This window comes from Phoxinus phoxinus (assembly GCF_949152265.1).
Source record: "Phoxinus phoxinus genome assembly, chromosome: 22".
Taxonomy (NCBI): Eukaryota; Metazoa; Chordata; class Actinopteri; order Cypriniformes; family Leuciscidae; genus Phoxinus; species Phoxinus phoxinus.
Window position 1 is genome coordinate 11,343,083 of NC_136897.1, and position 18,772 is coordinate 11,361,854.

General features: G+C 40.3%; 1 protein-coding gene across 3 annotated transcripts in view; it reads right to left on the reverse strand.

The window, feature by feature from the left end:
* palm1a (paralemmin 1a) overlaps positions 1-18,772 on the reverse strand; it is a 63,571-nt gene that overhangs the window by 11,840 nt on the left and 32,959 nt on the right. For 2 of the 3 annotated variants that reach the window (XM_079598475.1, XM_079598474.1), the window contains exons 3-6: positions 16,389-16,469; positions 9,734-9,861; positions 2,555-2,663; positions 447-477 (exon numbers count right to left, since the gene is read on the reverse strand). In XM_079598475.1, coding sequence (XP_079454601.1) covers positions 447-477; positions 2,555-2,663; positions 9,734-9,861; positions 16,389-16,469 — 349 coding nt within the window. Of the gene's footprint in view, positions 1-82; positions 149-446; positions 478-2,554; positions 2,664-9,733; positions 9,862-16,388; positions 16,470-18,772 lie in introns of all 3 variants that reach the window. The other variant, XM_079598473.1, reaches the window with a different exon arrangement.

Sequence of the window (18,772 nt, forward strand, 5' to 3'; positions counted from 1 at the left end):
CTCAGAATTAGAGAGGTAAAGGGTAAAAACAGCAGGAAGAGTGTGTGATCTCTGCGTGAGCTATGGTTGGATCAACACTCACCTGCTCTCATCATGTCAGAGACACCTCCGGATTTCTCCAGACGAGGGCTGACGTGAACTTTGACCTCTAATTAGGGTCATGAATGAGGACAGAGAAGGACAGAGAATGATAAAAGGGTATAAGAAGAAGTGAGAGTGTGGAACAGGAGGGAGAGAGGGAGGATGGGAAGGAGTACTAGACACAAGACTGACTGCAATGTCCTTTACCCCAGTGGATACATGACAAGGATAATTCAAGAAACTGGCCTTTTGACTGTGTAACTTATAATTAGCTGTTTTTGAGATTTCAAAGAGTGTGGAGGAAGAATTCTGATCAAATGTTGATCATGGAAATGTGTTTCTGGTGTCAGAGATGGTGATGTTACCTTTTACACCTTTTACAGAGTCAGTCACAACCTGCAAAAAGAGAGAGAAAAATTAGTTTGATCCAAATGATACATGTTTGTATTAAATATGAAATATCCAAATACAGTCATCTGTCAAATAAATTACTTTGCAATTGTGAAGATAGACTTTTCTGTTTACTACAAGGGTACTTTTTCAGATGATTGTTAAGTGAGTCTAAACCAGAAATATTCAGGTTAGTATCTGTGCTAGCATTTCCTCTTAAACCCAATTTCACAAGCTTTGTGACTTATAAATTCATGTCAGATGACAATGAACCCTATTTTTTTACAGTTGGTTGGTTAGGACACGTTTCCACAATTATCAACATCGCAAATCTAGTAACGTTTTTAATATATATATATATTTTTTTTAATTAATACATATTTATAGCGTTAAATTTTGTCTTATATTACCTGTGTATAAGGTCTTTCTAATCTTTTTTCAAGTGCTGACTGCTGTAATCAATCTCAATATTTTTTCCCTCTTTTGGAAAGTCAAAGAAACGCTATTATAGATTTTTTTCCTTTTGATATTGGAGCAAATGGGAATCCCCCATTTATAACTATGGAAGTTTACCCAACTGATGACGACTTCTACTTCTGAGAACCCCAAAAATGTAAAAATTTAGATTGCTAAAGATTCCATTTAGATTCCTGAATAAGATAGATACATACATCTTTCTGCGGTGTAATATCTTAAAATGTGAATATTTATCCTAAAAATATGAATTATTTTGTTTAAAACTATAGTAAAAACTGTGAAATAAGTATAAACCATTTATTGAGTGAAAATTATGAATGCCCCGTTAACTTGCTGAGGTGTCATTTCCACCTAATATTTTTAGTTAGTCTATTTGTTTACCAATGACTCGAGACAACAATGTCAGTAAAGACTAGATCAAGCTTGAGGTGAAATATGAGATATGTAATGTGTGATGAAAAAGAAAAATCAAGCTAAACACTGTATAACCTGTAAGCTGATTATATTTTCCAATCAAGCTATCACATAATATGTAATTGTGCATACACATAAAATGCTAGCTATAAAAGCAGCCATAATAAGACAAAAGAGTCAGTCATGTAATACTAAAAATGTTTATCATTTCAATCACCATCATTTCCAGCACAGAATGCTATTTAACACAATACATAATTTGAGACATGTGGGAATTTATTACTTTAAGAAAAAAAAGAAAAAATGTTAATGTGATATGTATACTGTATACTCTATTCATTGGGCATTGTTAAATAAACATTTGTAAGTATATAACTAGTCAAAGTGTTTTAAGGAATTTTAGCTTTTAAACATCTACCCATTTAATACACACTCCAACTGAAAAAAACAAAAAAACATTCAGTTTAAGTCAGAAAGTTTTGAAAGCTCTGACTTCTCTCATTCTCTGTCATTTATAAGAACAAAAATGGCAGCTGCCTCAACCGTTCAAGGCAGTCAGCTAGCTCAATGCATATTTAATGTGCTTCATTTTTGCAAGAAATTGTAGAGATGATTAGCAAATAAGTGTTTTTGCTGTCATCAACGACAAAGCTACAGTATGTGGATCTATTTTTGTCATTCTAAGGGTTTCTATAGAAACTGATCATTTGGCCTTGAACAACTCTTAAGTTGTCGTTTCTTAATTCTTAACAGTAATTCCGACATGCGTAAAAAGCACGTTTATCTGAAGACGTCTTTGGAAATGTATTCAAATTAACACATAAACTGTAAGCACTAGAGGTCAACATGCACTGTGACAGTGACACATGATGTTCTTTAGAGGATATTGACCACAACAGAAAAGTCCAATCAGAGAAAATAATGTGTTATAGCAGCGTGTCTGCCGTTGCTATGGAATTCCCTCTGAATGCATTTCCAGTGAGTGCAAAAGTCAGTCAGTTGGGAATGTTTCGAGCATGCTGCTTGAGCGAGACAGATTTCTGCACTTTAAGCAGTGATGCTCTTAATCAAGATGGCCTTTGTGTAGCCAGACATGAGACGGCCCCCTATTGTGTGTCATGCTTCAATAGAAGCCTTGGTATCTCCTGCTGCCCGGTTTATGGGTTAGAAAGAGTTGCTGGTCAGAACTCACCATTTTCTCTACTGTCATGGTGTTGACTTCCTGTACTGCGTCTGACAGGTTCTCTTTGGTGGATGTTGCAGACAAACCTGTCTCTAGCTCTTCCAGCTCTCTTTCCAGTCTGGGGTCAATACAGGGAGAGACAGAGGGAAATAAAAGATGGTTATTAAGTGCCGGTATATTATTTTTATATAACCAACCCATCTTATTTTTAACGTAACATTGCCTGTTATGCTGCTTGATATTTCAAACTATGCTATTTGACATCACATTATTTGAATTTAGTATCAGAATTATAAACACACTGCTTTGTAGTGCAAAATAGTTTTACTTTTTACAGCACTTTGTTATTCTTCTAGCTATTTACCTATACGTAGCAGCTAAAGAATCAAAAGTCTTGCACATTCAAAGAAAATAGCTTATTTTTGCGTTGCAAGATGAGGTTTCGGAATGGGTATGGGTTTTTCTTTAGGCAAGGAAACACGTAGTTGATTCTTCAATTAATAATGTTCATTTTATATTACAGGGCTGTTCAATGGTTGAATCTGATTGGTTGACAAACATTTTAAGGTGTGCAATTATTTTCAGAGAAAGCATGGCTAAAGTTGTTCCAGGCTGATCTTAAACAAATTACATGTTTCCGTATCACCCTTTTCATACAGCCCACCAAAACCAATCATGTTCAATGCTAATAACTTTTGAACCGCAAGGGCTAGAAACAAACTTCATTCCTGAGCTCACGACAATTCGAATTCGATTTTCCGTCATAATAGTTTTCCCGCCATTTAGAATTTTCCGAAAAACCTACTTTTTCGAACTCCTCCTAGGCCGTTGCTCCGAATTTCACGAAAATTTAACCAGATCATCTCCAGACCATGACGACAAAAAGTTATGGAAATCAAGTTGATTCGAATAACCGTTCTCGAATACCGCGCAAATAAATTTTACGTAGCGCTTGCGAAAACAGACGTAAGGCTGTATCTCCACAACGCTTTATCGGATTCAGACCAAATTTGGTACATGTCATCACAAGCATGACGTGAGGCTACATGCTGCGTTTCGGCGCAGCGCCACCTACTGGTCCGGAGATATGAAGAACTTATGTTTTTGCTTATAACTTCAGAACGGTTTGTCCAAAAATCTCGTTAGATTCAGGGCGTCATACTGAGTTGACTGATATCCAATTTTCCCATATCGGCCATTTTGGCTGTCGGCCATTTTGAATTATGTGCTAAAATGCTGTATTTTACGAACGTATGAACGTATCGTTATGAAACTCAGTATGGGTCATCAGTACAAGGCCCTAAAGGTACTCAAAAGATTATGAGACAGAGCCACCTTTTGGTCAAAAGTTATAATTAAATTTCCAAAAATGCTAATAACTTTTGAATCAATTTGCCTTTAGTAATGACACTGATCTCAATAGATTCCTTGGGTTATGCTGAAAACATAGATACCAATTTTGCTTACCAATACCAAAACTTCCATTCCGCCATCTTTATTTTCTTTTAAAACCTACTTTTTCGAACTCCTCCTAGACCGAACGTCCGATTTTCACCAAAATCGGATCGTGTCATCTCCAGACTCGTGTCGATAGACAAAACCGTTTTCGTATACCGCAGATACAAAGTTTAGGCATGATGCCAAAATGACTATTCAGGCTTTATATCTGCAATGCCTTGACATATTGACACCAAACTTTGTATGTGTCATTGTCACTTCACTCTGACCACATCACATCAGTTTCGTAATTGCGCCACCTATTGGTCGAAAGTGATAATCTTATTTTTAGTTAATGTATGTGATTTTTCAACCATTTTGCCAAAATTCATCTTTAAATGTCTTCAATTGCTCCTTGCTGCAGTTGGTCTCTCACTCCCAGCCACTTTGGCATGTCTTGTCGTCTTGCTTGCGCTTGGCCCCGGTGATTGCTGCTTGCAGCTATATTTAATATTATTTTTATATTTATAATTACCCTCTATCTGTCTGGTCTTATATCTTGTTGCCTTTATGTGGGTTTTACATTTAAAAAAACAAAAAAACAGCATGTTCTTGTTCATGTACTTTTATTTTTAACAATTGACATTGAACGCGATAGATGTATTGAAGACCAAGTTCCAGTGAAATATCTTCACAGTCCATACGATGTCTTTACGTCCTTCATTGTTTGTGTACTCTGAGCAGTTTCTCTCTCAAGATGTTGAGGTTACCATAGTACGGGACAGCATCTGAAATAAACATTGAGTTTAGAGTTACATTGTGTCTCTTCCATTTGATTATGTAAAAACAATTATGTTCAAGAAGGCTAAAATGAGCAAAAATTGACAGAATGAGGCCTTTACTATGTTAAAAGGAAAAAGTGAAATGAAGTCATGGTATAGCTTTAGTGTTTTTTTTGTGACTGGGTATGTTCAGGCACAAAATTATAATAATAATAAAAATCAAACAATATGGATCATAAATTCCATATCTCTGTTACTTACTTTGTGGAGAAGAGAAGATGAGTGTCCTTAACTGAACAGAGCTGCTCACTTAAGTTATACGTTCTGTTAAACTAAAAGAGAAAAAGACATGACTGTTAGGAAATGATTGTTACAATTTTTTTAAGTTATAATTTATAGACATTTTAAGAAAGAAATAATTTACCTGTTGAGAGTGTGTGACAGTCTGTGTAGTTTGTATAGCTGAGCTCCAGAAAATCAGTAATGAGGAGGCTTTGACAGTTACAGATTTGAAAAACAAAAAGGCGGGAATAAAGAACCCTAAACTTGTCACATTGTTAATGTGTTTTCTGTTGTTTATCATGGACTTTTAGTTTGTTTTCCATCTTCAGTGTTTTCATCATCTCTGTCGTCATTTTCATTAGTTCATTTTCATCACCTGTCTAGTTAATCAGTTAATCACCCTTCATTGTCTTCACCTGTTGTACCCTCGTCATCCTCTGTATTTAAGTTCCTGTCTTTCTCCCTTCAGTTGTCGGTCAATGTTTGTATATGTCATTGTGTATGGAGAGTGTTACCCTTGCCTGTACCAGTTTTGTTTAAGTTTTATTATAGTAAAAGTTTGAATTGGAACTTTGGGCCTCAGCCTGTCTTCATCCGCACCATACCCGTGACAGATTGACCGACCAAAAACGCTATGGAGGCATTTCTGTTCAATCAGAATGGGAGTTCATTGGAGGAGTTGGTGGAAGTTTACCTTCATCTTCATCAGGATGTTTACTGGGAGGGGGAGTTTTTGAAGCAACGGTTCTGGAGAGGACTTGATGATCCTCTAGCCCAGATATTGCTGCTCAGGGACTTAGATAGACCTTTTATTGAGTTTATGGACAGAGCTCTTTGGGTGTGTGGTTCCTCACTCACTGTGGGAGACATCCAGCCAGATCTTCGCGTCCAGCCAGATCTTCGCGTCCAGCCAGATCTTGAGCCCGCTGACCCTGCGCCAGAGCCCTCGTCGCTGCCCAGCACTGAGCCCTCATCGCTGCCCAGCACTGAGCCCTCATCGCTGCCCAGCACAGAGCCCTCATCGCTGCCCAGCACAGAGCCCTTATCGCTGCCCAGCACAGAGCTTCCTGCATCGCTGGTCCCGTCCAGCCCAGAGCTTCCTGCACCGCTGGTCCCGTCCAGCCCAGAGCTTCCTGCACCGCTGGTCCCGTCCAGCCCAGAGCTTCCTGCACCGCTGGTCCCGTCCAGCCCTGAGCTTCCTGCACCGCTGGTCCCGTCCAGCCCAGAGCTTCCTGCACCGCTGGTCCCGTCCAGCCCAGAGCTTCCTGCACCGCTGGTCCCGTCCAGCCCAGAGCTTCCTGCACCGCTGGTCCCGTCCAGCCCAGAGCTTCCTGCACCGCTGGTCCCGTCCAGCCCAGAGCTTCCTGCACCGCTGGTCCCGTCCAGCCCAGAGCTTCCTGCACCGCTGGTCCCGTCCAGCCCAGAGCTTCCTGCACCGCTGGTCCCGTCCAGCCCAGAGCTTCCTGCACCGCTGGTCCCGTCCAGCCCAGAGCTTCCTGCACCGCTGGTCCCGTCCAGCCCAGAGCTTCCTGCACCGCTGGTCCCGTCCAGCCCAGAGCTTCCTGCACCGCTGGTCCCGTCCAGCCCAGGGCCTTCGCCACTGGTCCCGTTCAGCCCAGAGCCTTCGCCGCTGGTCCCGTCCAGCCCAGGACCGCCTTCGCCGCTGGCCCCGGTCAGCTCAGAGTCCTCTTCGCCGCGGGTCCAGTCCAGTGCTGACCTCCCCAAGAAAATTTTGGGGGGGGGCAATAAGTCCTCTGAGGGGATCGTGGAGGCCCTTCCGACACGGTCGCCATGGCCGCCCGAAGGGTCCTCACCGCCATGGCCGCCCGAAGGGTCCTCACCGCCATGGCCGCCCGAAGGGTCCTCACCGCCATGGCCGCCCGAAGGGTCCTCACCGCCATGGCCGCCCGAAGGGTCCTCACCGCCATGGCCGCCCGAAGGGTCCTCACCGCCATGGCCGCCCGAAGGGTCCTCACCGCCATGGCCGCCCGAAGGGTCCTCACCGCCATGGCCGCCCGAAGGGTCCTCACCGCCATGGCCGCCCGAAGGGTCCTCACCGCCATGGCCGCCCGAAGGGTCCTCACCGCCATGGCCGCCCGAAGGGTCCTCACCGCCATGGCCGCCCGAAGGGTCCTCACCGCCATGGCCGCCCGAAGGGTCCTCACCGCCATGGCCGCCCGAAGGGTCCTCACCGCCATGGCCGCCCGAAGGGTCCTCACCGCCATGGCCGCCCGAAGGGTCCTCACCGCCATGGCCGCCCGAAGGGTCCTCACCGCCATGGCCGCCCGAAGGGTCCTCACCGCCATGGCCGCCCGAAGGGTCCTCACCGCCATGGCCGCCCGAAGGGTCCTCACCGCCATGGCCGCCCGAAGGGTCCTCACCGCCATGGCCGCCCGAAGGGTCCTCACCGCCATGGCCGCCCGAAGGGTCCTCACCGCCATGGCCGCCCGAAGGGTCCTCACCGCCATGGCCGCCCGAAGGGTCCTCACCGCCATGGCCGCCCGAAGGGTCCTCACCGCCATGGCCGCCCGAAGGGTCCTCACCGCCATGGCCGCCCGAAGGGTCCTCACCGCCATGGCCGCCCGAAGGGTCCTCACCGCCGTGGCCGCCCGAAGGGTCCTCACCGCCGTGGCCGCCCGAAGGGTCCTCACCGCCGTGGCCGCCCGAAGGGTCCTCACCGCCGTGGCCGCCCGAAGGGTCCTCACCGCCGTGGCCGCCCGAAGGGTCCTCACCGCCGTGGCCGCCCGAAGGGTCGTCTCCGCCGTGGCCGCTCGAAGGGTCGTCTCCGCCGTGGCCGCTCGAAGGGTCGTCTCCGCCGTGGCCGCTCGAAGGGTCCTCACCACCATGGACGCCTGAGGGTCCGTCTGCTCCGCCATGGCCACGCCCTCATCCTGCTCCGCCCTGGCCACCTGCACGTCCTGCTCCGCCCTGGAGGCTTCCTGCTCCAGATCGGCCACCTGTTCATCAGCCTCCAGGGCGCCCACCCTCCCACCCCTTTGGATGTTTTACGGCGCGAGGACGCGCCTGGGGGGAGGGGGGGGTTCTGTCACATTGTTAATGTGTTTTCTGTTGTTTATCATGGACTTTTAGTTTGTTTTCCATCTTCAGTGTTTTCATCATCTCTGTCGTCATTTTCATTAGTTCATTTTCATCACCTGTCTAGTTAATCAGTTAATCACCCTTCATTGTCTTCACCTGTTGTACCCTCGTCATCCTCTGTATTTAAGTTCCTGTCTTTCTCCCTTCAGTTGTCGGTCAATGTTTGTATATGTCATTGTGTATGGAGAGTGTTACCCTTGCCTGTACCAGTTTTGTTTAAGTTTTATTATAGTAAAAGTTTGAATTGGAACTTTGGGCCTCAGCCTGTCTTCATCCGCACCATACCCGTGACAAAACTAACACAAAGAACCATTTCAGCATATAAACTTTATATTATAAAGGGTTCTTCAGAACGATACGATACTAAATAGAACCGTTACTTAGTGTAAAGAACCTTTAAAGAACCATATAAACAACAAATTATTTCCATGTTTTTTTTGGCCACAAAATTATGTTTTATGATGTATTTATTATAGAAAAGCACATACTCTCTTTCTCCAGTTCCTCCACTCAAACGCACACGATGTAAACATGTTGTCAGTGCCGCTCTGACGATTTTATCAATAAAATAGTTTAACAAATTAAAAGCCATGTGACATTTCTCACTAGCAAGGGAATACCGGCGCTGTTCTTGGAGCAAAATAAACGTACAATTTCGATATTAGTAGAGATACTGCTGCCGAACACAGTTGAGAGACGCACAGTACTATGGTAATTAACACACGCTTAATCTCTCTCTCTCTCTCTCTCTCTCTCTCTCTCTCTCTCTCTCTCTCTCTCTCTCTCTCTCTCTCTCTCTCTCTCTCTCTCTCTCTCTCTCTCTCTCTCTCTCTCTCTCTCTCTCTCTCTCTCATAACTGCATTAAACTACTATCAGTGGCTGAAGCCTCCTTTACTAGCTCTAAAATTACTTTTTGGAATTAGCAACGGAGGCTTGGGATGAAATGCTTAAGAAAGTAGTCCTACACACAAGGTGTGCATTATTTTTTTAATAATTCAATGGCCCATTGTCAATTAATCTTTTCTTACTATATATCTGCACCAATTAAAATGTGTTATTATCTTTGTTATTTACAATTATGTACACATGTATCAACACATTTTTAGGTTACAGGTCAAAACACTTTCACAAAGTTAAAGGATTTGTAGCAATTAGAATCTGTTTTCACAAATCTTGATTTTTCACGCCACACCTTTATGAGAGGGTCTTCCACACCAGGCCTTACTGGCATTGGCTGTTTACTGGCATGATTCACTGGTTGGCATACCAGTTCTGTGCCAGGAGCCCTTGCAGCCAGAGCAGAGATTTAATCAGGGAATGGAGATCTAGACTGACTGCTCTGACCCATGGCCACTTTTTCACCATTAGAAATAAACTGAAACGAATCACATAAGAAAAAAACTTGGCCACTAGATCCATATTACACAGTCCAGGCTGATGGATCCCAAATTAGGGACTCTAACCGCAGCTGGACTGAAAAACAGAGGCAGGAGACAGACGTCTACTTCTATTTACTAGTCCTTTTATAAAAAGTGTCTCCTTTTATAGTTAAATGCAACTCTTTATTGCACTGGTGTGACTGGTTTACCTAAGAATGGTCTCCTCAAGACCTCTGGTTTTGGCCTCGTCTTCCCGCAACTGTTTTGTGGTCTCGTCTTCCTCCGGTCCTGCAGAGGGCGCACCGTCTAGCAGCCATCTTTCCCTCAGTGCCTTTGACTACAAGAAAATGCACATTTTCTGTAAGCAAGGAATACTCAAATGACCTTGTGCATTTGTCAAAATGGGCAATATACAACAGAATATACTCTGGGGAACACTGTATCCCATAATGCAACCTTCTGTGAAACAATGTAACAAATTATATAGAAGGAATCATTGCTATTTTTTATATTCATTGATTTTTTTTGATTGATTTTTTTTTTTTTTTTTTTTGTCTTTTATTAATCCAAATATTTCCACCACATGTCATTTTTACTCACCTGCAACATAATATATACCGGTATATATATTTTTCTGAGCAGTCAGTTATGACATTTCATTTACAAATATTTGAGCATTGATTGCTGCAACTGACCAATCAAAATCAAGTATTTCAAGAGAGCAATGTAACAATGTTGTACATTGTATACTGTTTTTTTTTTTTTAAATAATATGCAGTATACAGTATATAAGTAATCAGCATGCTTGTATTCCATTTTTAACACAGCTAAATACACTACTGGTCATCATTACAAACATTTTAAAAAATTATGTTATGGGAAAAAAGTCTCCAATGCTCAACAAGGCAACATTTATTTAATCAAAAACAATAATATTTTGAAAGATTACAATTTAAAATAACTTTTCTGTGATTTCAAAGCTGAATTGTCAACAGTCATTACTCCATTTATCAGTGTCACATGGCCCTTCATTCTTATATTTCTTATATTTTGTGCTCCGATATCAACTAATTATTACTGGAGCTCAATGATTAATAATGGTTCTTATTATTATCAATGTTAAAAACATTTTTTGCTGCTTAATATTTTTGTGGAAACCATGATACAATTTTAATCTATAAAGATCAAAAGAACAGCATTTTTTTTATATAGAAATGTTTTGTAACATTATAAATGTCTTTACAAAATATGACTTACCACAAACCTTTGAAAGAGAGTGTGTTACAGTGATCACAAAAACAGAAAGAAGCAACATTTTCAACATTGATAATAATAAGAAATAAAGTAATAGCTGCTGAATGGCAAAAAGCTTTGCCATCACAGGAATCAATTACATTTTAAAATATTTTAAAATAGAAAACGGTCTTTAAATTGCAATAATATTTCACATATTACTGTTGTTTAACTGTATTTTGATCAAATCGTTATTGTATATATTCTTTACCAATGCAAACACAGATTGCTGTTACAATGTTGCTACAATCGTGCTACAACAGGTCTTGGTTGGTTTAGAGAATACTTGGTAAAATGCAAGATTTAGTGACTTAGATTTGGAAAGTGATGAACAGTATAGAACATTTCCATGGGAAAAATATAATAAAATATAGGCATAGATAAAAGTGATTCATGCATCAGTTGAACAATGATGATAGTGACATGTCCCAAAAGAGTTTGAATTATGTTGTCTCCAGCCTTTGGAGATCTCCTATGAGAGAAGAGATCTTTACTAACCAAATAGTGCACATCTCTTGCTCTCAGAGCCTAAATTATTCAGTTAATTGGCACTAAAATCTAAGTGTTGAGCTGGCACTAAGCTGCCTTGGCACTAAACCAGGCACTGCTCTGATTTACTCTCTGAAACTGATCTTACCATCTTCTTGACTCTTAAAGCCTGATGGTTGCTTATTGGTAAGCATTAAACTATATGCCAATTTGTTTGCCATTCACAAACTTGTGTATAGGCTGTCCTGTACCCAGCCCATTTCCAGCAACCATTAAAAAGCTAAGTACAGTTCCTTCAAAACTTCAGGAGTATAGACTGGACGGGGTAATACTGCTGCTATGCAAACCTTTTACAGTAGCTCATGCAAATCCAAATCCAATCCTTTTTGCTGATTTTAGTATACTGCAGTCCTAGCATCATTTATGTTGATTCGTTCTTTTATTGCAATATATGGATACCTGACAGGCAGTCAAAAAAAGCAAAATCATAGATAAGACTGAGCAATATGGAAGTGAGTTGTATTATTTGGTGGCTGTCCAGCCCCTAAAGGGCTCTTGGCATTAACTGCTAAATGCTCTGCAGGCCTCGGACATTCCTGCCTCTCCCAGCTGTTACTGATCAAACCTTTGAACATGGCCGTCTTCTTCCTTTCTGTCAAGTCATAACATTCTTTATGTGCTAATACTACATTATACATTTTGATTCATGCATAATAGTACATGAATACCCGGTTCTGTCTTCTCTAAGTTACTTTCTGGGCCAATAGTTCAGATTTTGGTATAGATATAGATATGTTGATATATAATCATATTTTTTATAATAAGGAGAGATAATTGGTAACCAGATAATTAAACTTCTGCCTCTTATCCAGCTACGGTACATAATAGTACTAAACATCTGAATATGATCAAGGAACATATAGTAAGTAGCACTGGTCTTTTTTAAAATAATTAAATGACTAAAGAGTAATTCAATCATATTTTGAGTATAGGCCATCAGTGAGCATTATTTCTCTTTTATTCTTTACCTTACTACTTCTTTCGTTTCTTTGTTTTCTTTCATCTTCTTTTCATTTTAGCTTGAACTGCCACCTCCCACTCCCCAGAGACCCACTGTGGGAGAGCGTATCGACCACACACACACACACACACACACACACACACACACACACACACACACACACACACACACACACACACACACACACACACACACACACACACACACACACACACACACACACACACACACACACACACACACACACACACACACACACACACACCAATAAAAAAATACAGGACAAAGCGCACAAGCGCCTATGTGCTTAGTGGCGGAGCCATTGTTTTCGGAAGTAAATGGATCCAGATTTTTAGGGAACAGATTTAAACAAAGACATTTGTTGGCCTATTAGAGTTCACCGCTCTCGATCATGTGTCATGTGACCTGTTAACCCATCCCACTAATCAAATCACACCTAACCAATCCGCATCAGTAACATCCTGTCAGTACATCCTTTAATCAGTCTGGAGTAACCAAAGAGCCAATCAAAACAGGGAAGCTTTGGAGCCAAAATACTGACATAGTATGAGTATGACACTTCATGCAGACACATAGGCTTTAGCGGGACTTGGCCAGAGGCCTAAAACTGCATAGCTTCATACCTCAATTGGTTTGAATTGTTCTGTATTTGGACAGAACCCTTTGGCCCCTATCTTAGATTGACAAATGCCTGCTCATATATCAGAGAGCATGTGTTTTCAGGACTCTCAGAGGCCCCTCCATACTTTTGCGACCTGCGGCCCATTATTCACTGGCTATTCATCTCTCTCGCTTTCTCTCCCTTTGCATTTTGCTGACTCTGAATGGGAGCTCCATAGAAACTGCTAATGAGGAGAGTTTTTGGATCTTATCTCTGGCCAGCACAGCAAAGTCTCTCAACCACAGCTGCTCTAAAGTTGTGAAGCCTCAACACACACACACACACAGAAATAACACAGCTAGTTTCAACTTCCACAATATTTACAAGAAGGACTGTCAATAATAATGATGATCCAATTAACTACAACATAAGATGAATAAATACTCAAGTTAAATCACAATTAATCATATATATTAGTATCTGCAGCCTCCAAATGAAGATAATGCAAAAACATGACATCATTGTGGCAGAAGAAAGCATTGCATGCAACAAAAAAGCATCCACTTAAAAATAAAGTTTCTCAGACTGTCTCAAATAGATTAACACAAGATGCATTTGTATTAATGTACAGATTCGAACCTATGCCACATGAGCACCAATTTTGGTGAAATTAGTTCATGCCAAAGTAAATGCCAAAAAGCATTATTTGACAATGTTAACAGTACAGTGAAACAGTAAAATTGCAGTGTTATTATAGTATTATTTTATACTATTATAGAATTTATTAATATTTTATATTCGTTTTTTTTTTTTTTTTTTTTTTTTTAAGGAAATTTTGTTATTTGCTTCTGTCATTATTATGATGTAAATATTTATATTTAGCCTAATTCAGTTTTAGTCATTTTAGTACTATAATTTCAGCAGGTTCACAACAACTTCTCTAATTCAACATGCTGCTGCTGCATAAATAGACATAAATCCCGTTGCAGATCTAGGCAGGTGGAGCTGGGGAGGTGGAGGGTTTCAGAGGAACTCAGAACAATGAACCAGACTATTTAAATGTTGATCAAGGAATTCTCATTGGCTGCTGGATCAACAGAGGTGCAGCGCTAGGCTAAAGGAAAAACAAAGCTTGAGGCAGTGCGCGAATCCCGCATTGAGTTCTTTTTCGCAGCTAATTGCACTTAATGGCGTTCTGTGCCTTTTCTAATTCATGTTTATTTATCGCTTTAATGTGTTAATAAACTATAAGCAGTAGCTACTTCACTGTGCAAATATATTTACACATTATGCATGAACTGTCTAATTGGGTCACCATGAACGCTGCAGAGCATATGAGAGGGAAAAAGTGTGCCTGTAATGAGTGGAAGCAAAACGCTGCAATACAACAAACAACAAACTCTCACTTCACAGAAGTTCACACAAACAAAAAGCTGTCTCACACACATGCAAAACTGTCCCACGCGTGCAACTGTGGTCAATGTATTCATAGCACAGACATATGTGTCATTGTACAGCCCTGACATTAAATAAGTAGTTTTGATAGCAAGTGTATTCCAAACATATCCAAAGACATTAAAATGCCTATTCTAAACTACATAATAAACAGAAATGGGGGGAAAAAGACTTCCAACAGTTCACAATCATGTACACCTGACCTGAGGGCCACAGAGACAATACGCCATATATTTAGCAGAGTGAAGCATTTCCCTCTTCCCACAAACAGGATGTCTTATCACCCCCCATGGCAAATTCTCCTTCCTGTGTCTGACGGGGTGTTCTTGGCCCAGAGTGCACCAAATCACAGTGCTCCAGTCAACACTAATATCATCAGACTGACAATCTTAAAAATGCAGCACTTATAACAGGGATCCCTGCTCCAAGGGGTCTTTAGCCTGAAAAAGTTTGAAGACCCCTGGCATAAATAATAATGGAACGAAGGGAAATCAAAGAATATGGAAGTAAATTTCTCTGGCACATAAAAACACAACATGCTTTGTTAAATCATAATTATAGCAAAAAAAGTAATAATGAAGAGATAAATAATGTGAAATGGTGAGATCAAAATCATAATTACACTGTAAAAAATAAATTGAATTAATTGTTGCAATAGTCTGTTAACATTGGCTCAATGAGAAATAATATGACTAATTGAAAAATTTAGATGTTATCAGTCACTAGAAAATTTTGACTTGGGGATGTAATTTTTTTTTACAGTGTATGACAAAAAAACTAAATGATGACAAGACAAAATGACACAAAAGTATTTCACTTATGATATAAAAAGTTGTAATTATTACTTAAAAGCTTATGATTATGGCCAATGTAACATTATGACACTTTGAGATGGAAAAAAAAATATTATAAGATTAAAAAGTCAATTTTACAAAAGTCATAATTCTCAATCTCATAATTTTTACATTTTATGTCATAACTTCAACTTTTATGTCATTATTATGACTTTTTTTAAATCTCATAACTATGACTTAATATGTTTTCTTATGTGCCAGAAATTGGCTTCTATAAAAGAGACAGGTTAGTTTAATGAAGCTTGAAACTGTCAATTCATCTTTAATAATGTAGTAGGCCTTTGACTTGCCTTTTTATTACATTTTTTACAGATTAATGGGTGAAATATTAAGTTACCTTTCGGAAGTAACTCAACGCTGCATCATGGCATTGACACTATGGAAATGCTTCTGCATGACCGGTGTCTGAAGCACGTGTGAAAAAATACCCTTCTTGATTGGTTGACGTGAGGTCATGTGATGTAGCATATCGTTTTTGTTTTATTGTATGTTACAGACAGTATGGCCAGCAAAAATGCTAAGTTAGGAGTTCGCCTTTCTCATTGGCTTCCTCATTCCACCCGGGGTGTAGCATCTTCCCAGGCACTATCCTAGGGTGCATCCTTGCAAGATGTTTGTGCTGCAGCCACATAATCATAAGATTTAACAGCCTGGACATGGATTCAATACCAGGATCACATGTTCTTCTGGGTTGGTCCTGTCTTTCTGCTCAACAAATGTCTGTGGCACAACCTTGATGGGCAGGCATTTTCCCTCAGTGTGGTGGCGTAGGTATTAACTTTCCCATAGCGTCAACTCCATAACGCAGCGTCGAGTTACATATGTAACCCTGTTCCTTGAGAAGGGAACGAGACGCCGCCATACTGAGGATTCCGTGGCGTAAGGGCCGTTTTATGGTCTTGCTGACGTGCTACGCTACGTCACCTGTCCTCACGTCAGCCAATCAAGATTGCCGTGTTTTCACACGTACTTCAGACACTGGTCACACAGAAGCGTTCCCATAGCATCAACGCCAAGACGCAGCATCTCATTCCCTTCTCAGGAAACCAGGTTACATAACCTGAGAACATTTTTATCATTTTGAATTACGGTTATGACAAATATGTTGGCCTCAGGTGTCAGTGTCTTACCTTGAAGTGCTGAAGCTGTCGTCGGTCATCCTCTAGTTGTCTTTTCTTATTCTCAATTTCTGTCTGTCTTTTCCTCCTTTCCTGTGAATAAATAAATATAGTTCATAAAGTTTATTCACATCCAAAGCACTAATATGATTTTGCGCTGGTGTATTGTTAAACAAAATGCATGCATACACAAACAACCAAATTCCTCTGGCATTTTCTATACCACTCAGCGATTGCACTGTTCTTCGAAAGTTTTAAAACATTAGTTCTGTGAAAATAGTTTCCTTTTGGTGTTTAAGGTTGGCTAAAAAAGGTTTTCTGAGGGATTAAATATTTTGTTGAAACCTATGCCATTGCTCTTAGACCAGAGCATGTGTGATAATAAGTGCTAGCAATCTTCATATGTGAGAGAAAATGAGCTGAGAACAAATGTGTTCATCAAACAGTGAGACCCCAACCAGCAGGGAGAGCATGTGTGTGAAGAGATACATGTGTTTGCCGGAGTGATGAGATACTTAGTAGACTGTCCTAACTCAATGGCTGGCTTTCTGGTGTCCGCAAAATAATATAGGGTTCATAGACAATTGCAAAAGTTTTTGGGGCAGACCCTGTTGAAAATAGATGGTATTCATCCATCATGGGATGGTGCTGCACTTCTCTCTAGTAATATGGCACATTTTACATCTTAGAGCTCAAACATGACAATTTGGGGCTCAGGTCAGGAAACAGACAGACTGGATAAACCGACCGTCTGCTAGCTGTCTCACATCACTGAGGTCAGATAAATCCCATCACATAGATACTCTTTCACCAAGATTTCATCATATAGAGAATGTGTAAATATAATAATATTATTTTTTTGTGTCTGTTCTAGACTAAAAACACATCTATTTTACCTGGCATTCATATAGAACATTATACTATTATTCAAATCAGTTAAATGATTGTTAGGCTGCATAGATTAGGTCAGCCGGACTCGGGGACACTTCCTATAACATCTGTTGTACTTGTTACATCATAAGAAGAATGGCATCTACCCTAATGTTAGTCTTTCTGTTTATTCCAAGGATTACTCCTCAAGTCAGCCGGATCCGGGCCGTATCCAAATTAGATGGTGGACCTCGGCACTGATCCTCAACAAACTCGTTTCCATACCGGCGTGATGACTTCCAACCAGATGGAACTGGATAAATATTCTTAAACTTCTGATCCAATCTGACTTCTGACCTGTAATGCTGCCTGAATCATAATCATACACTGTTTGTTCGTTGGCCAGAGGACTGAGTTTCTGGTTTCTCCCAAGGTTTTTCTCCATTCTGTCACTTGATGGAGTTTTGGGTCCTTGCCACTGTTGCCTTGGCTTTTGGCTTGCTTAGTTGGAGACATTTAATATTCAACAATATTATTGATCTGCCTTGCTTAAGGTGGACGATGATGTAATTTTCTTCTAGAAACAAACTTTGTTGTATTATTTTCATGTTATCACTGTGAAGCTGCTTTGATACAATCTGTATTGTAAAAAGCACTATATAAATGTGACTTGACTTGTGAAGTGTGTGAAGTCTAACAGATTAACAGATTGAACTATTACAGTCCTCTTTATTTCTAAGAAAAGAATACAAAACATTACAAATTAAATTAAATAAATAAATATAGATTTATATTATCATAATAAAATATTTAAGTTGACTTAAAACATGATTCTACCATAAAACAGACTAATTGATTGACATCTGATTTAAGTTTTAAGTACTGGCAAAATCTGAATACGAAGGGAACTGTGTTGTTATTTTCTGAATTTCATTGTTAGATTTGTTCTTTTATTTTTGTTATACAAGCAGTTGGAAAATGCAGTTTTCAACCACTATTATATTGAAGTACAAATTGCTATCATAATTCTCTAAAGAAATCACTTAATTATTATAATGTTTTATGAATTTTTTTGCAAATACTGTAACTCTATATGAGATAATGTGTCTCTTGTCAGCTAAAATCTAATTTTATCTTATTTCTTCGTCAACTTTTGTAGATTAAATTAGTACTTAAATGAGATCAAATGTGCTGGACCAACACTTAAAGACAGTATATAAATTTCATCACTAGGTCACATTTTCAAAACAAAAACAAAGGCATACCAGGCATATGTTATGAAGCAGGGCGATTCCGAAAGCCTGGGACATTTTACATTGCTGTTTTTATTATGCTTATATGCCGCATTATATTATCGGCCGCTGCCACTCCATTTGCTTTGTTGTTTATGCATATTTTATGATTAAAGTTACTGTTAATGTTACGTTTAACATTCACCTACTTCCCTGAAATTTTACTTTGTTACAGTTATGATCACTTAAATTTACATTATTTTATTTTGTTCTAATAAAAGAGCTGCAAGTGCT